General features: G+C 50.3%; 2 protein-coding genes across 7 annotated transcripts in view; one reads left to right on the top strand and one right to left on the bottom strand.

The window, feature by feature from the left end:
* Positions 1-5,865: 5,865 nt before the first annotated feature.
* Positions 5,866-6,960, top strand: RXFP4 (relaxin family peptide/INSL5 receptor 4). The gene is given in 3 exon segments (XM_060120292.1): positions 5,866-6,132; positions 6,134-6,695; positions 6,698-6,960. Coding segments are annotated over 3 exon segments (1,092 nt in total).
* A 3,433-nt stretch (positions 6,961-10,393) lies between these two features.
* Positions 10,394-23,455, bottom strand: part of ARHGEF2 (Rho/Rac guanine nucleotide exchange factor 2) — a 30,883-nt gene continuing 17,821 nt past the window's right edge. For all 6 annotated transcript variants that reach the window (XM_060090721.1, XM_060090723.1, XM_060090724.1 and 3 more), the window contains 18 exons: positions 22,874-23,003; positions 22,548-22,657; positions 22,252-22,398; positions 21,507-21,757; positions 21,174-21,299; positions 20,741-20,858; positions 20,291-20,539; positions 18,606-18,682; positions 17,551-17,720; positions 15,598-15,665; positions 14,419-14,619; positions 13,921-14,040; positions 13,724-13,791; positions 13,547-13,582; positions 13,291-13,341; positions 12,642-13,085; positions 12,207-12,390; positions 10,394-11,596 (listed from right to left, as the gene is read on the bottom strand). In XM_060090721.1, coding sequence (XP_059946704.1) covers positions 11,523-11,596; positions 12,207-12,390; positions 12,642-13,085; positions 13,291-13,341; positions 13,547-13,582; positions 13,724-13,791; positions 13,921-14,040; positions 14,419-14,619; positions 15,598-15,665; positions 17,551-17,720; positions 18,606-18,682; positions 20,291-20,539; positions 20,741-20,858; positions 21,174-21,299; positions 21,507-21,757; positions 22,252-22,398; positions 22,548-22,657; positions 22,874-23,003 — 2,624 coding nt within the window. In that variant the 3' untranslated portion in view covers positions 10,394-11,522. The remainder of the gene's footprint in view (positions 11,597-12,206; positions 12,391-12,641; positions 13,086-13,290; positions 13,342-13,546; positions 13,583-13,723; positions 13,792-13,920; positions 14,041-14,418; positions 14,620-15,597; positions 15,666-17,550; positions 17,721-18,605; positions 18,683-20,290; positions 20,540-20,740; positions 20,859-21,173; positions 21,300-21,506; positions 21,758-22,251; positions 22,399-22,547; positions 22,658-22,873; positions 23,004-23,455) is intronic.

Below are 23,455 nucleotides of genomic sequence, written 5' to 3' on the forward strand. Positions count from 1 at the left end.
GGGAAGGGACAACCATGGCCTGGCAGCCATCAGGGCTCTTTCCTCCATGCTTGCTGTTGCATATAGCAGTAATCCATACCTTTTAATTGTTGAGTACCATTCCATTGTATGAATATACCACAATTTATTCCTCCATTCACTTGTTGATAGAAAATTAGGTTATCCATTTGAGTTGTTTCCCATTTTAAGCTACTTCAAATAAAGCTGCTGTGAACACTGGTGTACAAGTCTTTATGTGAATGTGTACTTTCATTTCTCTTATGTAAATGCCTAGGAGTAGAAAGACTAGGACATATGGAGTTATGTTTAACTTTTTAAGAAAATGTCAAATTGTTTTACAAAGTGATCATATAATTTTATTTTATTTTATTTTATTTTATTTTTTTTTATTTTTTTGCTGTACACGGGCCTCTCACTGTTGTGGCCTCTCCCGTTGCGGAGCACAGGCTCCGGACGCACAGGCTCAGTGGCCATGGCTCACGGGCCCAGCCGCTCCGCGGCATGTGGGATCTTCCCGGACCGGGGCACGAACCCGTGTCCCCTGCATCGGCAGGTGGACTCTCAACCACTGCGCCACCAGGGAAGCCCCAAAGTGATCATATAATTTTATATTCCCATCAGCAATGTATGAAAGTTTTGGTACCCTACTTCCTCACCAACTCTTGGTATGGTCAGTTTTTTTTTTTTTAGACATTCTAATAGGAATGTAGTATTATCTCACTGTGGTTGTACTTTGCATTTCCCTAGAGGCTAATGATGTTGAGCATCTTCTCATGTGTTTATTTGCTATCCATATGTCTTCTTTGATGAACTATCTGTTCAAATCCTTTACCCCTTTTAAAAAATAAAGTTGTTTTCTTATTATTGAATTGTGAGAATTCCTTAGATATTCTAGATGCAAGTTTTTTTGTTGCTGTTCTTTGTTTGTTTGTTTTTGGCTACACCAAGCAGCATGTGGGATCTTCCCCGACAAGGATCGAACCCATGCCTCCTGCATTGGAGGCACGGAGTGTTAACCACCAGACCGCCAGGGAAGTCCAGATACAAGTTCTTTATAAGATCTGTGATCTGCAAATATTTTCTCTTAGTCTGTAGCATATCTTTTCATTCTCTTAACAGTGTTTTTCAAAGAGCAGAAATTCTAGGCTTGTGGTTGCTGAGGGGGAGTGGGGACGGGGAGGGATGGATTGGGAGTTTGGGATTAGCAGATGCAAACTATTATATGTAGAATGGATAAAAAACAAGGTCCTACTGTATGGCACAGGGCACTATATTCAATATCCTGTAATAAACCATAATGGAAAAGAGTATGAAAAAGCATACATACGTATGTGTATATATGCATATATACCCTATGTGTGTGTGGGTATGTAGATATATATATATATATATATATATATATATATATATATATATATATATATGGTTGGCCAAAAAGTTCAGGGTTTTCCAGTAAGATGTTATATATACTGAATCACTTTGCTGTACACCAGAAACTAACACAACATTGTAAACCAACTATACTTCAATAAAAAATAAGCTAAAAAAATTTCTTAATTTCAATGAAGCTCAATTATCAATTTTTTGCTGTTACAGATTGTGCTTTTGATGTTGTATCTAAGTAATTTTTGCCTAACCCAAGGTCATAAAAAGTTTCTCCTTTGTTTTCCTTTAGAAGTTTTGGAGTTTTAGGTTTTACATTTAGATCTGTGATCCATTTTGAGTGAATTTTTGTGCATGGTGCGAGGTAGGGACTGAAGTTCTCTCATGCACGCTGTTTTGTTTTGTTTTTTTTTAATGTGGGTGTTCAGTTGTTACAGAATCATTTGTTGAAAAGACTATGTGTTCTTTAGTAAATTGCCTTTGCACCTTTGTGGAAAATCAGTTGACTGTAAATATGTGGGCCTATTTCAAGACTCTCAATTCCACTGATTTATATGTCTATCCTTTTGCTAATATCACACTGTCTTGACTACCGTAGCTTTAAAGGCTTGGAATTGGATACATGAGTACTCCAACTTTATAATCTTTTTACTAAATTGTTCTGGCTATTTTACAAAATCTTTTGGCTATTTGCACTTCCACATGAATTTTAGAATCAGCTTGTCAATTTCTTTTAAAAAGGCTGCTAGAATTTTGACTAGGATTGCATTGAATCTACAGACCCATTATGAGGGCAAGTGACATCTTATTATTGAGTCTTCAAACTCATGAACACAGTATACCTCTGCATTTATTAAGATCTTCTAAATTTCTCTCAGCAGTGATTTGTAGTTTCCAGTGTACAAATATTGGTACATCTCTTGTCAGATTTATCTTGAAGATTTTTTATTTTTGATGCTCTGGCAGCTTCATCTTAATGTGGAAAATAAGAGAGATGGATCACTCTGCCTTTGCAATTTTTCTGTAAATATAAAGCTCTTCCAAAATATAAAGTTGAGAGAGACAGAGATTGATTCAGAAGTTGCCCTTTAGCACTGAAGCTGCCCGTACCCCTTACCAAGACTGGAGGATTTTCTCCAGTAGCTCTTGACAGACACATGAAGTAGTAGACGTGGTGGCTGATTGGGTTGATGTGAGGTTAGAGGTCTGGATTAGGTGCAGGTCCCTTCCTCCTGCCACTTGTAGTCCTCCAAGCAGCTAGTCTCAGTCTCCACTGTCATAAATACAAACGCCAAGATCCCTTCTCTTTATGCTCTGTGGAGGGATAACTCAGTCTCTTCTGCCACCTCCCCCAATTCCTCTTTGCCTAGGCTTTGGAGTGCAGGACAGGGATGTGGGGCTGAAAAGACATGTGGACGAGGGAGGGGAGGATATTCAGGTGACTGAGGGGAAGGCCCAGATTTTGGAAGTCCCTTTTATGAAAGGGAGACACTTTAATCTACCACTACAGGTCCTTGGATTCTGAGATAGAAAATGGGGCTGGAAAAGTATGGCTCGAGAGGGTAATATGAACGTGAGAGATGGCAAAAGCATTTCTGTTGGGTCCAGTTCCTCCTCTTCCTCCAGCAGTCGTGGAGGAAGACCATCGAAGGCAGAGTTGTCGCTATCCTTCTGTCCATATCCTACTACTCTTTCCTTTGGCGCTCCCCAAGGGCAGGGCCTGGCACTTCTGGCACTCCGGAAGGGGAAGAGGTTAGAGGTGGAAAAAATGCCCAGAGGGTTTTTTTTTTTTTTTTTTTTTTTTTTGCGGTACGCGGGCCTCTCACTGTTGTGGCCTCTCCGGTTGCGGAGCACAGGCTCCGGACACGCAGGCTCAGCGGCCATGGCTCGGGCCCAGCCGCTCCGCGGCATGTGGGATCTTCCCGGACCGGGGCACGAACCCGCGTCCCCTGCATCAGCAGGCGGACTCTCAACCACTGCGCCACCAGGGAAGCCCAGCCCAGAGGGTTTTGTGATGTACTGGAAAGAGTTAGATTCTAGGAGTCAGGAGACTTTTATCTCAAATCCTCACTCTGCCACTACTTCCCCTGTGGCCTTGGACAAGTCACTTTCACGCCCTATAAAATGAGAAACTGAACTAGATGATCTGAAAAGCCCACCCATCTCAAAAAACTTATTATATTTTATGAGGATAGGGACCATATTATGTTTTTGTCTCCCCAGCATCTATGTGCCTGGCACATAGTAAGTGTTCAAGAAATGCTGTGATGGGCTTCCCTGGTGGCACAGTGGTTGAGAGTCCGCCTGCCGATGCAGGGGACACAGGTTCGTGCCCTGGTCCGCGAAGATCCCACATGCCGCGGAGCGGCTGGGCCCGTGAGCCACGGCCGCTGAGCCTGCGCGTCCGGAGCCTGTGCTCTGCAACGGGAGAGGCCACAGCAGTGAGAGGCCTGCGTACCGCAAATAAATAAATAAATAAATAAATAAATAAATAAATTAAAAAAAAAAAAAAGAAATGCTGCGATTAGTGAATGAATGGATGAATCAAGGAACAAACTAACAAACTACTAAAATGAAGGGGCCCAAAGTGAAGTTCTTAAACTTGGTCAGTTGGCGGCACCACCTCTCTACATAACCACAAAGGAGTGTTGATAGTCTCAGACCAAGGGAAAGGATTTAGATTAGGAAAGAATAAAGGTAAAAAAAAAATGATCAGAGGACCGGGTATTTCAAATGGAAAGCAGAACCCTGAAATTCTGACCCGGCTTCTGTTTTCCAAGCCAAGAGACAATAGGTCCAGTGCATTCAAAGACATCGTGGCTGCCAGATGGACAAGGTGATGCTGCAGCATGGGTGGAAGAGTAAACATGGCCCTGAGAGAGGGAGTGATTAGCACAAGTCACATGGGAGCAGTCCCTGAGGCCAGGAGGCAGCCCCTGGGGCTCACCTGAACTTGGGCTGGGCACTCCCCTTCGGCCACCCCCTTCACACCCATCCCTGGCTGAAGGACCCAAACATCCGGCACCCAGTCTGAATCTCTTTCACCCCTGGGTCTCTCCTATAGGGTTCATCAAATCCATTGTTGATTATCCTGAAAGGGCCCCTCTCCTCCCCTAGCACTCAAGGGAACTGAACGTCAAACATCTTAGTTGGCTAGCAGAGGACAGGAAGGTGCTGAATATTTTGAAAAAGCCTCACTCTTTTATCTACACCCTGCCCCTCGCCCCACGTCTTCTATTTTCCCCCATCACTGCAAATTCTGCAAAGGATAGGGATACGGGCACAAAAGGGGAGGGCCCAATGATGCACTTTTTCCATTTAGGGCTGAGATCATGCAAAGGCAGGATGAGGTGTGGTGAGGGTATATCTCAGAATCCACAGCTCTGAAAGGGGGTTTGGGGGTTGCAGGAGAGAGTAGGAGTACCACTGACGTCTCTGTCTCCACAGATTAGAGAAGGAAAGGGTGAAATGGCAGTGGGAGTGGTAGAGGTTACAGGACTTCTTAGCAAGAAGAGAACTGAGGGCATGCCCCAGGCCTGCTCAGGTCCTTGTAGGCTGTGTTCCCCAGTAGGGAGGGAACAGGAAGCTGTGACTTCCTCTCCCCTTTTCCTCCCTGCCCTTAGCCTCAAAGTCACTTGATGCTGCAATGAATTCCAACCTGTGTTTTAGTTGGCACTGTTCCCTGGGCATGGGGATAATAGCTGCTCGGTACCTTGCTCCCTTGTGCCACAAACACCCCCAACTTTTCCTTTGAAATAATAATCACTCATGCAAATAGCAATGTATAAAGTGCTTTTTCATGTGTTATCTCATTTTACCACACCAATCCCGTAAAGCAGAGACTTTTACCCGAAAAATTTAAGCTAGGAAACTGAGGCTCAGGGGAGTAAAGTAATTCACCCACAGTCACACAGCGAGTGAGGAGCAGATCTGAGACTCCAGAACGTCTGCTCTTTCTCTCTCAAATACCTATTCTGATTCCGGGCCTCCATGCTCCCTCCCAGGCCCCTTCCTCTTGGCTCCAAGGGAACATTTTCTGCAGAGAAGGGGGCCCCTGAACACTGTTACGATTAGAGGGGGCTCCAGTTTGGTTCCTGTCGTCCCTGAGATGGGGTATCTGTGGCCCTCTCCCTGGAGTGGAGGCTTGGGGCTGCCCTGCATAGTGGGATCATCCTTCCTCCCCCAACCCTCTTCTGCACAGAGCTCTACACAAACACAAACACATTTATCCCAACGTTCAGGTTCTCTCTCACTCTGCCCCACCCACCACCAAGACCAACAGAGAAGAGGCAGTTTGTCCCTCCACCGCCCGCCCCCTGAGGTGTGGGCGTGGGCTGGGCCTCCAGGCAGCCAGAGACCCTGAGAGAAGCAAAGAAGCGCTCAGATCTACACCGTCCTGCTGAGAGCCTTAGGTGGCCCCTGCCAGTCTGGCAGGCACCCCTGGCCCCTCTGCCCAGCACCACCGACGTCTGATGCCCTGTGATGCCCACGCCCAACACCTCTGTGCCTCCACCTGCTTTCTGGGTCAACACCTCTGGAGGCAGTGTGCTGAGTGCTGATGAAGCTATGACGCCTGTTGGATTCCTAGCCCTGAGGGTTGCCCTGGCCTATGGGCTCGTGGGGGACATCGGCTTGCTGGGAAATTTGGCCGTACTCTGGGTTCTGGGTAACTGCGCTTGGCGAGCCCCCTGCCCACTTTCTGATGCTTTTGTCTTTAAACTAGCTTTGGCAGACCTGGGGCTGGCACTCAACTCTCCCCTTCTAGGCAGCCGAGTCGGCACTGGACTTCCACTGGCCCTTCGGAGGTGCCCTCTGAAAGATGGTCCTGACAGCCACCGTCCTCAACATCTACGCCAGCATCTTCTACATCACGGCGCTGAGTGTTGCCCAATACTGGGTGGTGGCCATGGCTGCAGGACTCGGCACCCACCTCTCGCTCTTCTGGGCCCATGTGGCCACCCTGGCCGTGTGGGTGGCAGCTGCCCTGGTAACGGTGCCCGCAGCTGTCTTTGGGGCCAAGAGCGAGGTGACTGGCGTGCGTCTGTGCCTGCTGTGCTTCCCCAGCAGGTATCGGCTAGGGGCCTACCAGCTGCAGAGGGTGGTCCTGGCCTTTATGGTGCCTCTGGGCATCATCACCACCAGCTACCTGCTGTTGCTGGCCTTCCTGCGGCGGTGGCAACGGCAACGGCAGGACAGCAGAGTCGTGGCCCGCTCCATCCACATCCTTCTGGCTTCCTTCTTCCTCTGCTGGTTCCCCAACCACGTGGTCCCTCTTTGGGGTGTCCTGGTGAAGTCTGACCTGGTGCCCTGGGACGCACTTTCTACACCATCCATACCTATGTCTTCCCCATCACCAACTGCCTGGCACACAGCTGCCTCAACCCCATGCTGCACTGCTTCCTAAGGCGGGAGCCCCGGTAGGCCCTGGCAGACACCTTCAGGGATCTGTGAGCAAGGCTGTGGCCCCAGGGCCGGGGCTGGGTAGAACAGGTGGGCAGGCGGTGGATGGAGAGCACCCCTTGGGAGGGTGACCCTTCTACCAGGCTTACCAACCTGGACAAAGGGACACCTAGGTGAAGGGGGCAAGGTAAACCCCCCCCCCTCTTTGTGGGGATCCACGCATCCTAGGGAGAGAGAAGGTTGGCCTCTCTGCCACGATGCAACGCCCTCAGGGAAAGTTTGATCTTTGATCCCCAACTCTGGCTATGGGGGAACAGGGAGGCTGGGACCCAGGTCAGGGCTGGGTATGACCAAGTGGAAGTCTACACATGGAGATGGGAATGATGAGTATCTGAGAACAAACCTCAGGAGCATACACAAAGTGTCTGTACCTTTCATCTAAGTTCCACCTCCAGGTCAGGGTGGCCTAAAGGATTCTTTGCCCCATTTCTGCCTTCTGGGAGAATTCCCAGGAAAATTTCCCTAAGGGTTCTAGACTAATTGGGTCATAGGTCAGTGCCTATCTCCCTCTATCCCCTCCATCCTCCCTCCCTCACCTCAAATGGGGTGTACCCTTGTCCCTCTCTGGTGCTGGGGCCAAATATGCCCTTCTCCTCTGGCCACCTCTACCTTCTTACCATCTCATTAGTGTCTACAGAAACTTGGTGCCCACAGACACCTCAGCTGCAAAAGCTGTAGTTCTCCCTGCTGTGTGTGGGGTCTTGCTGGATCCCTAGCTCCAGCAAAGCCCAGAGTGCAAACCCCTGTTTCTGGCTGGGAGTACCCTTGTGTCTCTCCTTAAATCAGGATTTGGAGGGAGAAGTGAAGATAAGGACAAGCCAAGGATGTGGGTGGGGCATAGGGAGGCAAGAGATGCGGAAGGGGGTTGGGAGAAGAGGATGAATGTGCAGCTACAGGAGTGGGAACCACAGAATATGGTGCTACTCTTCCTCCTCCCCCAAGGGCTTAGCTCAGAGCATCAACTCAGGTGTCAGAACACCTGGATTCACATCCTAGGTCTGACACAAACCAGCTGAGGGACCTTGGTAAGTTACTTTACTTCTCTGTACCTGTTTTCTCAATTTAAAATGGTCTGTTAAGGATTTAACAGTGCCTGAAATAGAGTTTTAGCTATTATTCTTACACCCCACGTAGAATGGAGACAGAAGAAAAAAGGAAGAAATAAGGAGGCAACTGGGAGACAGGGACAAGGAGCCATAAAGGTCTTGTCTGGAATTTTTACATGCTCTGGAGTGAAATGAAAGTTTTACATAAGGAACTGAGTGAGGGGTTGGCCCCTCAGGCCCCTCTTGAAGGTGTGCATTCCAGGGCAGGGGGGTTCCCCTTTGGTTTCTGTATCCATAGATACCCAGCAACGATTAATGCTAGCCATCAGAAGGGACTTGCAGCCCCTGGGAAGGAGGGAGGTGGCAGAGGGAAAACGGGGTGGAGCTCCCACTGCCATTGCCCCGGGGGCACCGCCTGCACCAGCTCCATCCAGTTGCTGAACAGAAGAGGCTCTAAAGAGCCGCCTAATTCACACCATATTAAGCAATGCTAAAGAGATTTAAGTAGCCTCTTGATGTTTAATTTCCCTTCTTTGATAATGTTTAAACGGTTCCAAAATCCACATCTATTCCCAGCCAATTCAGGATGGAAAATCCTCCACCACTCAAGTGCCCCTCTTCCCACCCCCTGCAGCTCCTCTGATGGCCCTGCTGGGGCTCTGGATATTGGCTCCTCTGGGGGCATCGCTGCTTTATGGGCTTTATGGGACCCGGAGGTAAATATTGACAAAGTTTAAACAGGTCCAAGTCAGAGGTGAATGAATGCATGCAGACCCACCCTTTGGGATGGGAGAGGGAGAGGGAGGGGAGGGTGCAATGGAAAGGAGTCATTGCTGTGGCAAGAAGCTGGGCCCTGGCTCCCTGGAGCTCAAGCCAGAGAGCTGTGAAACTGCCAACAGGGTAGACAGAGAGTAAGACTGAGTTTCCAAAAATGGGAATAGAGAGGGGACAACGGACAGAATGGGAAAGACACGAGAGAGGGTCTAATCTCAGAGGAACTACCATGTCAGAGAAATGTGTGTCTTGTTTTGGGATCAAGGATGAGGAGGGGGTTTCAGTCCAGGGGCGGCAGGAGGGACAGAGCAGCTCTCCTGTGAGCTGTGGGCTTCTTGGAACCCTCGCTCTGGGCTCTGCGTCCCCAGGTTTCCGTTACCCTCCTGACCAGCATCCTTCACTGGATCTGTAAGAACGCTGGAGGAGCCTGCATTCCCTTTCCTGGTGGTCTTTGGATGCTAACATCCCCCTGCTCTGCCTTTACACCTTTGGGTCCCAGCTGCTTCCCGCTGACGTGGCAGACAGCTGCTGAGCCATGGGCCATCATGTTAGAAACTTTGGAGCTCTGGTGTTTTTCAGCAGAGTAGCCGAAGAGGGGAAGTGGAGGACTGCAGCTAGGAGGGCTGGCCCTTTCCTGGCTCCTCTGCTGGGCTGGCAACCCTCTGCACCCAGGTTTCCCTGTCTATGACATGAAAACAATTCCTACCTCACAGATTCCATTATGGATGAGAAAGCACCTTGTCAAGGCCAGATGCTGATGGATGAGAATTACAGGAGTGGAGGGTGCTGGTTGCTCCCCCAAGCCGGCCCCCCACCCCAGGTGATTTCAATTCCTCTTTCTAGCTGAGGTCATGAGCCCCATCCTTCCCATCTTACCCCATGGGCTCCAACAGAGGTCTGTGCACTGTGCCAGAATTTATACAACTCTAGACTCTCACCCCTCCCCCTACAGCCCCAGAGCAGGGTATTAACCAGAAACAGGAAGCAAAAAATTAACCAAAAACAAGAACTGAAACCTACTTAATCTCTCACTGCCTCTCAAAATGGCAAAGAGCAAATGAGCAGCTCCTATGAGGGGAACGTCTTAAAAAGGTTAAACCCGGGCTCTGGCACTGAAGAACAAGGGCAGAGTGCGGGCTGAACCTGAAAATGAATGACTCTGGGGAGACGCTAACAGGAACTGTGATGAAAGGGAGGGAAGGGGGAAAGAGGCTGATGCAATTCCTGAGCATGGCATGCAAATGAGATGAAAACAAGTTTTTTTTTTGTTTTTTTTTCTTTTTGCGGTATGCGGGCCTCTCACTGTTGTGGCCTCTCCCGTTGCGGAGCACAGGCTCCGGATGCGCAGGCCCAGCGGCCATGGCTCACGGGCCCAGCCGCTCCGCGGCATATGGGATCCTCCCAGACCGGGGCACGAACCCGTATCCCCTGCATCGGCAGGCGGACTCTCAACCACTGCGCCACCAGGGAGGCCCGAAAACAAGTTTTTTAATGTTGGAACCTCCAACAGCCACTGGAACCTAAGTGCCCCTTCATTATTATCCTTGTATTTGTGAGAGTCAAAGATGACAACAAAAAAAAGGTTGGCAGCAGTTTCTTTTGTTAGCGCCCCCTGTCTTCAGGGAGGCAGTCACCCTTCCTGGGAGAGGAAGAGGCTCCTTTTGGAGGAACACACGTCATTGCCTGGCTCTCCCCCTCACCAGCAACCTCAGAACTGGCAGACATTAACAGACAGTACTTCCTGGGGTTCCAGGACTTTAATTTTCCCTGTTTTATCTTTTTTTTCCCCTTTTTCTTTTCTTTTTCTTTTTTTTTTTTTAACAATCAAATTTGCAGAAAACTGGCTGGGGCTGGCAGGCACTGGGGGCGGGGGGAGGTCCATTGAAAAATCCCCCAAATTCACGCAGAGGTTTCAGGTCATGGTTGCTGAGGTGGGGGATGAGGTCAGGGTTTGTAGAGATTTCCCAACTCACCCAAGAACTGTTTTGCCAAATGGCTGGGGAAGAGGTCAAAATGGGTCCCCCAGTACTATAGATGAGTGGAGAAGTCATTGTTCCCCCCATCCCTCAAGTTCTTCCGAGGTGTAGAGATAGAAGGCTGCGATTTCTAATTGCCTACAATCTTCTCTTAAAAATATAAAACACGTGCAGTTGGCTTTGGTACAAAAAAGAAAACAACAACAACAAAGAAACATTCTGGTCCCTGTGAGTTTTTCCCCTCACCCCCCAACAAACCTTTACGGCCACCTCAACCTGTATTCCATCAACTCTAGGAAGCCAGGTTATCTCCCTGGGGTTTCCATAGAAGACAGAGAGAAGGGAGAACAGCAGTAGGAGGTTGAGGGGAAGGGGAGAGGGACATGGCCCTGACCACAGCCCTTCCTGAAGGGGCAGTAGGGTCTTACGGCTGCAGCCTCTCCTCAAAGATGGGTGTTGCTCAGGAGGGGTGTCAGGGCTAGAACCCAGCAGCTGCATGGTTAAGCCTGAATAAACCCCAGTAGTGTTAAAGGACAAGGCCCCCTGATCCCTATGGCTTGGTTCCCATGTCCCTGGTCCTCTAAATCTCCCCTCTCCCTCCATAACTAATAAACAATAAATAAATAAATTTTCCTAAAGTAGAGGGAAGAAGGCATGAAAAATTGGCATCTGCAGTGTAGCTTCTGGATGCCACCAGGGGGCACTGTGGCTTAATACCCCCAGCTTCCTAAACGGCCCCCCTGTGTCCAAGGATCCCAAGAGCTGGCAAGGACAATCAGCAGTTCTTTCAAATGTTCCCTCTTCATTGGCAGATTGGAGCCCCCAGGTTTGCCTCCCTCAGTAATGTTCTTCAGGGGGACACGGGGTGGGGGGAGGGGCCCCCTTAGCTCTCTGAAGCTACAGGCTCCCCGTCGCGGCTCTCAGTCTCTTCCGGGATGTCCTGCATTCGGGTGAAGTCTGAAGGAGGACGGGGCAAAGTTAGTGAGTGAACAGATGCTCCCGTGATCAACTGAACCGCTACACTGACGCCTCCCCGTCTGTGGGCTGAGGAGCTCAGAGAGCTGTGAGGGAGGGCAGAGGTCTGTAATCCTTGGTTGAGGGGAAAACCTCTGTCAACAAAGTAAGGTATCCACACCTAAGTACTTGGTAAGTATATGGAGACACAATTTGATGAATAAAATACAAAATATGTTAAGATTAGTATGAAGTCACAGTAGCTTTGGGTTATTTTGTATTTCCTGAACCAACTATAAGAACTTGGAGGTCTTTGAAATTTTTTTACTTTGGAAATCTATTTCTGCTTGAAAAGTTTGGGAATCATGGACTTACTAGAGCAGAGGCCCCTACATTCTTTGCTTCCTAGAGTTCCACTTCCCGTCTACCAGGAGGCAAAACAGGAAGTGCTCTGTGCCCCTCCCAAGACTTACTGTAGACCTCAGTGGTTGGTTAGGGACCATCCTAAATGTTCCCGTGCTTTAGGATGCAGGCTGCATTTGGAAACCACAGCCCAAGGGTCTGTACCCAGGTTACATCCCATTTCCATTCCATGTCTCCACCAGGATCTCACCTCGTGGACTATGGGGCGGAGACAGACGGCTGCTACCTTCCTCCTCGCTGCCGGTGTCGGGGTCACTGCTATCTTGCAGCCGCTCGTCGGGGCTGCCCAGCTCCTGCCTCTCTCGATCCTCGAAGGGTCGATGGACGGAGCGAATAGTCACAGGCAAATCCAGGCGGTCGTGGCCTCGGCTGGGCTGTGGACGGCAGGCCAGAAAAGCAGGAGGCCAAGGGAATGAGCAGTGTGAAGACTCAACTCTCAGCACCTCTACCACTGACTGATTTCTTTCCACACCCATCGCAGCTGTTCAGTCCTCCCATCAGCATCCTATATCCTTCAAGTCTGATGCCTGATGTCATTTGGCCTCAAATCTCCAATTGCTTTCTGGTTTTCTCATGGACCCTGATATCCACCCTGATGTCAGTTCACTACTTCAAGCTTCCTTACCTGTGGGGGGGTGAAACTCAAGTACAGGGCATCGCCTGCAGGGAGGCTACGCCGCCTCGGATCCAGAGGCCGCCGGGCCCAGGGGGCCTCAGCCGGGAGTGGTTCCGTGTGGCCCAAGGCGGCCAGCTGCCTGCGAGCCTCTTCGGCCTCCCGCTCCAGCAGGGTGCGGGCATGCTCGCTCTCTCGGAGCCGGGCTTCCAGGCTAACAGCCTCCGTCGCCCGCTCTTCGCCGAGGCGTCGGCAGCGCCGTAGCTCCTCCTGCAGCAGCGCGTGTTGCCGCTGCAGCAATGCCAGTTCCGTAGCCTGCTTTTCAGGAGCCACAGGGGCAGCCCCGGCTCTGCCAGCCTCCCCATCCCGGGAGTTGGCTCGGGTCAGCTTCTCCCGCCGCTCGGGGCCCTCAGGGAACCGGGCTTCCATCAAAGTGTCCTGCTGGGCCACAGCCGCCTGCAGGTGGAATGGAGATGGAGGGGTGTATCAGGACCCCGTTTCTTCTACCCCTCACCCTCACTCCCCAGGGCCCAGGTCACGATTCCTGGAGAGCTCGAATCGGGAAGGCTTAGAAAGGCCTGTTAGGATGATTCTGTCCCACCTAAATGGGCAGCTCGGGTCTGGCTCCTTCCCTTCCCACTCTAGCCCTTGCCCCACTGACCTGTAGGCCATGTAGAAGTCCATAGAGATTGACCAATCGCTGCAATGCTTCCTGAGGACAGAGGAGAGGGTGGGAACAGAGTCCAAGCTTCAGGATGGGAGAACTGCCCAGAAGTTGAGTAAGTGTGGGCGTGGAACAATAAGACTGCAGGTACTTTGAGGTGTACACTCCCCCTCCCAACTCCAAACTGAGCTCTAATTTCTCAGATGAGAGTACCCCTCCTTTAGTCTCCTATATCATCACATTCCCATCTCACCTCCTGGGGAGATCTCAGCTGATTTCCATTTCGATCCTGCAGAAACGGGTAAAGATGGGGAATCAGCAGACACACAAGTCCCTGGTGCCTGTCCCTGATAGCTCTGAGTCAAGGATCTATAGGGCAGCTGTCCCTTTCCCTCCCTCTAGCCAAGTCCTGACACCTCCTGAAACCCACCTTCTGGCTGGAGTCTGAGTCAGCTCTGCAGAGCTCAATGGAGCCATTGAAGGTTCTGGCCTCACCATCTGTTGAGAAGGGGAAAAGGATGGGCTGAACCACTTCCCCAGCACCCTGATACCACTCGGTCCCTGGTACCACCCCATTCTCTTTAACCCCTCCCACGTGCTACCTTGGTCCCCTGCCCTGGCACTCACTGGCAGTGACTCCAGGGCTCGTGTTACCACCGCTATCCGGTTCCATGGACAGGGCTGGTTCCCGGGGTGTCAAGAGTAGCTCCACTCCAGGCCCCACCAGCAGGTCTTTCAGGCCCTCCACTGCGGGGAAAGAAGAGGTGAGGACCGGAGCAACAGAGAATCCTGCGGGGGATGGGAGGGGATGCCATTCACTCAGTACATGGAACATGCGGGCATCTAGGGGAATGCCCCCTGCACATGTAGTGGGGTCTCACTGCCACCACCACATACAAGGCAAAGGTCCTTAAAGGTCCCAAGGGGCAGCACAAGTACGTGCAGGATGAGAGGTGTCAAACAGCAGCAAGGACCATCTTCCCCCGCAAACAAAAGGCGATCAGGGGAGTTATGGCCTATGGGGCTGACGTCCCCCTTGTCTGTGTGTGTCCAGGTCTAGCCACGGGTCCATATCTTGTGATGTTGAGTGGATGAGTCTGGACTCTTCCCTAGGAGCCCCCTCACCCTCACGGATGGCATCCTGCAGCAGCCGCTCGCCACGAGGGGACTCGAGGGACTCAGAGCGGAAAAGCCCCCTGGGCAGGGTGGGCAGGGGCATCCCACTGCCGCCATCCTCTTCCACCTGGAAGTGGGTCATCTCGGCAAACAGCCCAACCTTCTCCTGCAGCAGCTCCACCAGTGCCCGGTCTTTCTGCTGCAGCTCCACTGTGGATGAGAAACAGGTGAGCACCCGGAGGAGCCAGCAGTGGGAGGGGCAGCCCCAGGGGTCAGGGGCCAGGCCTGGGCAGAGTGGCAGGACTTAATTTTGGTTTTTTAGCATTTATGAAAAAGAAAATAACTTTTTTTTGGGAAAAGTAACACATGGACTTTTGTTTTAAAAACAAAACAATGTGTGGCAGGGACTGCAGGCTGTCCACCAGTTTCCATTCTCCCCACCTTCCTTTAATTAGAGAAGGTGTGCAAGTTTCATCTGGGCACACGGCTGCCCAGTTACACTCGATTTCCCAGCCTGGCTTGCAGCTAGGCATTGCCACGGGACTAAATTCTGGCCAACAGATGTGAGAGTCTTCCAGATTTGCCCTTAAAAAAAAATTGGTATAAACTCCCCTTGTTCTTTACCCCCTCCTTGCTAGCTGGGATGCAGATGTGATAGCAGGAGCTGGAGTAGTGATGGAGACACAGACATAGAGGACATAGAAATGGGGAATCTTCACATTGAAGAGGGCAGAGCTGCACAACTACCCTGCACTTCCCACTTCTGGACTGTTATGTGGAGAGAAATAATCTACCTCGTGTAACCGACTGATTTTTGTTAATCTTTTTGTATAGCAGTTAGATCATACCCCAATTAATATAAGGCCCTATAGTAAAAAAGTAAGTTACAATCTTAACTGTTATTCCTAGTTTCCCTGCCCAGAGGAAGCCACAGTAATAATATTTTATCTTCCTAGAGATATTGCATACACATATACAAAATACATATGACATATATCTATCCCCAATATTTTCACATCAGTGGTAGCATATACTTTACAGTGTTTTAAACCTTGCTCTTTTCGCTTAACAATATATTTTGGTTATGGATCTACATCAGCCCTCATAGAGCCATCTCACTTTTTAGACAGTATTCCACTGTATGGATATATCATAAATTATTTAAACAAACTCTATGGGTGGACTTACTCTTGATACGCCGCAGGTAAGCCTCATCCTCTGTCTCAATCAGGGGGAAGTCCTCCCTGGATGGGCATCTGGAGGGATAACAGGTTGGGTGAGGTTTGGGGAAGGAAGTCAGGTTACACACCAGGAATCTGCCAACCCTCCTTCCCAAACGTGCTCTATTTCTCCCTGGTAAGCCTCATCAGCTCCACGCCCTGGCTTCATCCACTCTTGATCCTCTCCTTTTCCTAGCACTGATCATCTGCATCTACCGGTCTGTACCTCTCCAAAGGTCACCTGGAGAGGTAGCGTAGTGCAGAGGGGACAACTAGTTTTTGGCATCAAGCACCCTGCGCTCAAATCCTGGCTCCACAATTTACCAGGTGGTAACCTCTCTATTTCCTCATGTGAGAAATGGGGATAATATCTTCCTCACAGGTTTTCTGTAAGGATTAAATGAAATAATGTACCACTGCTTTGAACACAGCAGAAGCTCAATAAATCAATTATAATGAATAATATTATTTTCGCAACTACAAATATTAATTTTATTATTTATTATTTATTAATATTAATAAAAAGGGCACTATAGATCTATTGTCAATGGGACAGGTACTTTGCCTTACTTTCCTAGAATTGGTAATTTCATACTTTGCACGCACTTCTGAAAAAATTGTTCAAAGTCTTTGCAGAAGTAAACAAACAAAAAAAGGTTTACATAATATAAAGTAGAGAAGAATCCATTCTCTGAAAGCTAAAACAAAAAATTCATAGGACTTCCCTGGTGGCACAGCGGTTAAGAATTCGCCTGCCAATGCAGGGGACATGGGTTCAAGCCCTGGTCCCGGAAGATCCCACATGCTGCAGAGCAACTAAATTCGTGTGTCACAACTACTGAGCCTGCACTCTAGAGCCCACAAGCCACAGCTACTGAGCCCGCGCGCTGCAACTACTGAAGCCCGCGTGCCTAGAGCCTGAGCTCCGTAACAAGAGAAGCCACTGTGATGAGAAGCCTGTGCACCGCAATGAAGAGTAGCCCCTGCTCGCTGCAACTAGAGAAAGCCTGCACGCAGCAACAAAGACCCAAACCGGCCAAAAATAAATAAATGAATAAAATATTAAATTACTTAAAAAAAAAATCATAAACATCCTAACTGAATTTATTCTTCAGGCATAATCTTTGAGAATCCATTTTCAACATTTTACATGCACTTCACTTTTTTTCATCACAGCAGACACACAGTTGACTGCCTCAAATCTAATGTGTGTCCAACAGAAGCCAAAGATCTGCTGCTATAGCACATGAAATGATTTCCTTCTTGCCTCTGTTGTATGGAGTTTGAGTTTTGCTCCTCTTACCACTAATATCAATGCTTTCATTATCCTCTTTTTCATTCATTTTTAGAAAATAAATGTAAAAGACAGTACAATAGGGCTTCCCTGGTGGCGCAGTGGTTGAGAGTCCGCCTGCCGATGCAGGGGACACGGGTTCGTGCCCCGGTCCGGGAAGATCCCACATGCCGCGGAGAGGCTAGGCCCTTAAGCCATGGCCGCTGAGCCTGCGCGTCCGGAGCCTGTGCTCCGCAACGGGAGAGGCCACAACAGTGAGAGGTCCACGTACCGCAAAAAAAAACCCAAAAAGACAATACAATCCAAATAATGGCCCACTGCCTACAGACTAAGATGTTAACGGAGGTGAAATTGTACTCCTGGCTGGCAGGTATGCCAGAATGTGACAGCTTAAAGTATTCCTTTGGCTTGTCAGCTCATGCTGCATTTGGAAGGTGGTTGTGGTCGTATCATATAAAGTGCGACTTTACAGGACAGTAGAACATAGATGACATTTCCTGCCTTGGGCCACCTTGTCTCTCTCCCCTGGCTTCTGCCTCCACCTCTGAACCCTGGGTTCCATTCCCTGGGAGTGCTGTGGCCTGGGGCCTGAAACTGCAGGTACTGTGAGGCCATACACACACTCACACTCGCACGCTCTGCTGAATGACGCGGATCCAGGTGCTCCGGTCATCCCGGGATGCCGTGTGGACCTCATACATCTCAGGGGGTGCCGCGCTGATCAGAAACATCCCTTTCTCCTGGTTGGCGATGTCCCGCACGATTAGATTCTGCAGTGACACCACCGAGGGCTTGTCCTGCCAGTCAGGGGAAAGGAAGGATTAAAGCTGGGAATCCTGACCCCTGGATATTTGAGTCTTCAGTCCTTCTGGAATACCCAAAGGATTGAAGAGTCAGCCGAGAATACAAGTTAAGAACCAAGGCTCTGGTGCCAGCCAGACAGGACTTAGAAACGTTTGTGACTCTTGATGATTTAATTAACTTTAAGCTTTACTTTCCTCATCTACAAAAAGAGGATAATAACGGGCCTTCCTCACAGGTGTAAAAGTGCCTGCATACAGTAACAATTTGTCTTGGCTATTCTTTTTTTTTTTTTTTTTTTAACAAGAGAAAAAACAAACAAGTTTATTAACATATGTAGCACAAATACACATGGGAGAAACTCAGTGATGAGTAAGTCAAAGGGGTAGTTAGAGCCTGAAGCTTATATAGCATTTTAACAATGGGCAATAAATGTATAGAGAAGAGACAAACCAAAGGAAAAGGGATTTAGTCTTTTAGGGTTGGCCAACCTTGAGAAGGTAAATATATGGGGAAACAAATGGATGATAAGGGCTAGATTGCAAGGTTTGTTTCTGTAGACTCTTTCTCTGTGCCATCTTGTCTCCTGGGATGAAGTTGTTATCAACTTCCTGGTTTGGAAAAGTAGGAGAAACACCTTCACAAGGGATACTTATGTTCTGCCTTCAGGCAGATGGGGGAGGGCAGAGAGCTTGTCCTGTGTCTGCTTTTTCTTATTTGGTCTTGGCTATTCTTATTTCTCCTTATTATATTATAGTAATGGTTACAATAACAGCTGTTTGACTCTGGAGGATTCCAGGGTTCTTCCAGGCTGGGGTAAGAAAGCAAGAAGGGCCTCAACACTTGTCTGTGCTGAGGAAGAAGAAGGTAGAAGGTCTCACCAGGGCAGGAAAGATGTACTTCTGGTCCTTCTCCTGGAGAAATACCAGCACATCTGTCATCAGCAGCATGAGCACATCTGGCAGGAGGATAAAGGCAGGACAGTCAGCATTATAGAGTATCTGAGCAGCTGTTTTTCTTTCTCAAGGACCAGGTCTACCCCATTAGGTTAGAGCTCCTGTTTCCCCTCTTCCTGACCTCTCTCCCGCTGGTTGCTTCCTCCACTTTTGCAGACCTCCCACCTCTCCCATTCTTATAGCTCAGAAATGGGGGATAAATGTATATGCCATCAGATAAATCAGCTTCTTGGGCTAGAGGTGCCCATAAGCGATCACCCAATGCCTTCGGAGAAAACCCTCTTTATCCAACGAATGCGGGTTTCTTAACCTGGGGTCTACAGACCCCCTAGGATGTCTACTGTTGGGCTTCAGAGGCTCTGTAAATCCTCTGAAGTTGCACAAGCAACTTTACATATTAATATATCACATGTGTATTTTTCTGTGTGAAAGGGTCCAGAATTTTTGTGAGGGTAAAAGGATTCCCAGTGCCTTTCAGTTCCATGTTGAACAACTGACTAACATAAGACCTTTTTGGATATTTGGTCTAAGCTCCCCCCCCAACCCCAGCATATTTCCACTTCTCATTTTGTGCTCCACAGGGAGGGGAACAGTTGGGTTCCTTATCCATCTCTCCCACCACTGAACAATCCCAATCTCCTTCAACCCCAGCAGGCCCTGCTTTCATTTTCCTTCTCTGCCCCACCTTCCAGGCTCTCAGATCCTAAGAGGTCCTGTGCTTCAAGACTTAAGGGGAAATAAAGGTCAAGCCCAAGAAAGTTGGACGTCACAGTTGAGAAGACACAAACTTACCCTTTGCCCTTGGAGATCTTTCTAAGTTGTGGGCACACAGAAGGGGAGGGCTTTCAGAAATAAAGCTCTCCACCCTTGCTATTTTTAACCCCCCCATGCTTTATATTCTTAGCTTCAGCGTGGGAGGGATGGGAAGGAGAGAAAGGGATGAAGGAAAGTGGCTGGTGAAGCCTGCAATACTCAAGCCTATGAAGTGGGGATTTCATGACACAGGACAGAAGTGCAGGCAGGCTCTGGCCTCAGGTAGCACGGTATACTTCTGCCCCTCATTCCTCACCCCCATAGCCAAGGCCTGCAACTCTCTCGTCTTGATTTAGGTAGGAAAGCGTTGGCCAGTGCAGTCTGGGAAGAGAGCCTGGGAAAGAGTGCCCCAGCCCAACATGCCCCACCCCCTTTTCTCTTCTCCACTCAGCCTGCCCTTCGCTGGGCTCCACCCCCTCCCGTGGGCCTTCCCTAGCTGTGTTCCCAAAGCTCCTGCCCATTCCCCAGCCCTGGTGGCTGGGATTCCAGCTGGTAGAACCAACTACCCTGATCTTGTCCGATGATCCTGGAATTTCTCTCTTTTCCTCATCAAAACCGGTAGCTTTCTGGGCATGCAAGAACCAAAGAAATGAATAAATACTGACAAGGAAGTCCTTGTATCGCCCGTGAAATCCAGAATTCAGACTTTTGTTGCAACAGAGACCACATATTTTCCTCCCACTGGGTCTCACCCTGGCTATAGGGCTGCATTAAAAGAGGTCCTAAGGGCTTGGATGCTTCTCCTTCTTTATATCTGACTGCTGACTCTTGCCTGGCCTGCCAAGCTGACCACTGACCTTTGAAGCGCCCAGTAGCTGTCTTCCAGAGCAGGCAACCATCGTGGATGAGCTTGCGCCGCAGAAGCTCCTCTCGGCCAAAAGGGCCCTTGCCAGGCACCGGGGTCTGGGCCCGAGGGTCCATACGGTTGTAGATCTCCTGCAGGCGGGCCCCCTTCTCCAGCTCGTGCACATCCTGGTCTACGTTGGACAGCAGCTCCTTCACCAGCCCCAGTGCCGTCGTCAGGTCCTGGCGCTCCTCTTCGATCCCTGACCGGGGGGTCAGCATGAGGGAGGGATGGCTCAGCCAAGCTTCAAGCCAGCCCCAATTCCCACCAATCTCGATTTCCACCTTCAGAGGCTGCCCAGCATTCCACATCTGACCCTATCCCTCCCCTTGGTTATCCCGAGCCATTTCTCACCCCAGATAGCCCTCTCCCACCTTCCTCCCTCCCAGGCTCTTCCTCTCACCGTGGGAATGCTGCAGGATCCGGTTGATGAGCACCGGGTACTTGGTGATGCGCTGAGTCACCAGTAGGATGCACTCCTGTACACCATGCCGCTTCAGCACGGCCGAGCGGGTCACTTTCTACAAGAGCAGAGGAGGGCTCAGGGCCAGAGTGGGGCCCGAGGGGAGGGCAACAGAAAGAATGCTGGAGCGTTCTTGGAGCCTAAGCCCTGGTGCTGGCCCTAACTTGGCCATTTACCTCACACCGGTCGGCATAGGTGACCCAGTCTGGAAAATGGGGACGAGAAGGTCACAGGTTTATTGTGAGGACCAAAGTAGCAAAAGCACTTGCTCTACTGCTATGAGGGGCTGCTGATGGGACCCACAAGCGGATGTGTCCACAAGGGTTGGGCCACTAGAGGAGGCTGAGTGTGGGTCCTGGAGAGGTTTGCTCACCCGGATGAACTGCTGGAAGCGTTTGTCTCGGGCATATAGCTCCTTATAGAGCTTTAAGGCCTTGGTGTGGCGGCTACAGAACTCCGAGTAGGTCTTCCGCATCTGCTCTGCACTGGGACCTGAGAACTAGAAGTTGGGGGAGCAGGGCTGGGTCAGCATTTCCCCCAAAGCCACATCTCATCCCCAACACCCTCTGGCCTCCCACCAAACAGGCGGGCTTCCTGCCTCTCCAGCTCTCTCTGGCTCCATCCTCTAGAGTTTCGAGATGAGGAATGCCCACTCTAGTCACACCTCCTCCCATGAATGCTGCCCATGGGTCCTGCCTTTTCTCACCTGGCTGATGAGCAGGTCACCCAAGCGATGGATGACGAAGTTCCGGGTGCTTCCAGGGCACAGGGCCTGGCGTCGGCGTTCTAACAGCTGGCTGAGGAAGCGTGTATGGATGTCACTGAGTTCGTCCACGCAGGGGAACAGGCCCTGGACCACTCCTGGCTCCAGCTGTAGCTCTTCCAGCATCCCCGTGCGGAAGAGGCGGGTCATGATCTTCAGGGTCCGCACATGGTGTAGCTCTGTCTGGATCAGCTCTGCAGGGACAATGGGACACCTGGCCTCTACCCTGGCTTGGCCACAATTGGTGGGGCCTAGGCTGGGGACCTCAGGGCTCATTTGAGGTTTTTAAGATCCCTTCCAGGTTAACATTCTGCATTATTACGATCTTAGATCATTTTCTAATCATTTTTTAATCTTTATGCCGTGCCATCTTAAGCTATGAGCTGTTTTAGGGTCAAGAGCCATGTGCCCCCTACAGGTCTAGGTTTCCCACAGTTCCCAGTACAGTGTTGGAACAGGCAGAGGAAAGACTAAGAAGTGACTGGAAGGAAGGGATAAAGAAGGGCCTTGGAGGTCAAGAGCCCAAAAGGTGGGGGCTTGGTGGCTACTTGTGGGGATGCCAGGCAGGGTCTTGAAGGCCAATGGGATAAGAAGGAAGGATCTTGAGAGGTAGGGGCTGGCAGAGGAAGGACACAAAGAAACAGGACTGGTGACAGAAGAGAAGTCTGGGGTGGTCTTCTTGGCTCACCATAAATGACATCCTGCTGCTTCATCACCTCCTTTTTATGTTGCTGCAAGAAGTTGCTATCCACAGCAAGGCTCCAGGAATCAGCTGCAAAGTCCTTCTCATCCATCTCAAAGTCACTCATCAGCTCATTGTAGATCACCTCTGCACCTGGAAGTGAGTGGGGGAAACAACTTGGACCCCAATTCTCTTCCCTGGGTCCTGGGCCCTTCTCTAGATCCCTTCCCGCCTTGCCGTTCCCAGGACTGCTCCCACCTGCCCCTCATGCCCTGGTCTCCCTGAGGTCCGGGCACAGTCACCTTCGTCGATGAGGGACTCCACTGACAGGGTCCGGTTCCGCATGTTGAGGGAGTCTGTGGACTGGGAGAGGATCCTGCGCAGCCCCAGGGGAGACTCATCGTTGAAGTGTCTGAGGGGAGTGGAGCCTGGCTGCATCACCCGACTCCGGCAAGAGTTCCCTTCCCGGGTGGGGACCCAAGGTGGGATCCCAGAGGCAGTCACCCCAAGTTCTCCTTACCTGTCTGTCTATAATTCTGAACTCAGGGATGGGAAAGACCTCTCAGCCCCCCATCTCCACTGCCATACTCTGCCTGCCTGGCTCTCCCTTCCCCAAGCAGAGGCTCACCCAGCAATGTTGGTGGTGGAAACACTTTTGGCTAAAGACAAGGAGGAGCGGCCACGGCGGGAGCCAAGCAGGGACTGTCGGAAGCTGTCGGAGGGGTAGATGGCAGAGCTGGGCCGCTCCCGAGTGGTGGCTGTCAGGGGGACACCAAGTAGGCAAGCGTCAAACCTGGTGCCTTCCCAGGATTCAAGCCTCCCAGGCTCCTCCACTAGAAGTGAGGCCTCCTCTCCAGCCCCACCTTTAGCCTTGTTTTTGTTTTTTTTGGCCCTGTTCTAGTCAAAGAAAGATGGTAACAGTAATTCTACCTGTATGTTTGTGCAATACTTTTTTTTTTTTTTTTGCGGTACGCGGGCCTCTCACTGTTGTGGCCTCTCCCGTTGCGGAGCACAGGCTCCGGACATGCAGGCTCAGCGGCCATGGCTCACGGGCCCAGCCGCTCCATGGCATGTGGGATCTTCCCGGACCGGGGCACAAACCCACGTCCCCTGCATCGGCAGGCGGACTCTCGACCACTGCGCGACCAGGGAAGCCCTGTGCCATATTTTTAATGTTTATAAAGAGCTTTTCTTGCCTTATCTGTTTCCC

This window comes from Mesoplodon densirostris, chromosome 2 (assembly GCF_025265405.1).
Source record: "Mesoplodon densirostris isolate mMesDen1 chromosome 2, mMesDen1 primary haplotype, whole genome shotgun sequence".
Lineage (NCBI taxonomy): Eukaryota > Metazoa > Chordata > Mammalia > Artiodactyla > Ziphiidae > Mesoplodon > Mesoplodon densirostris.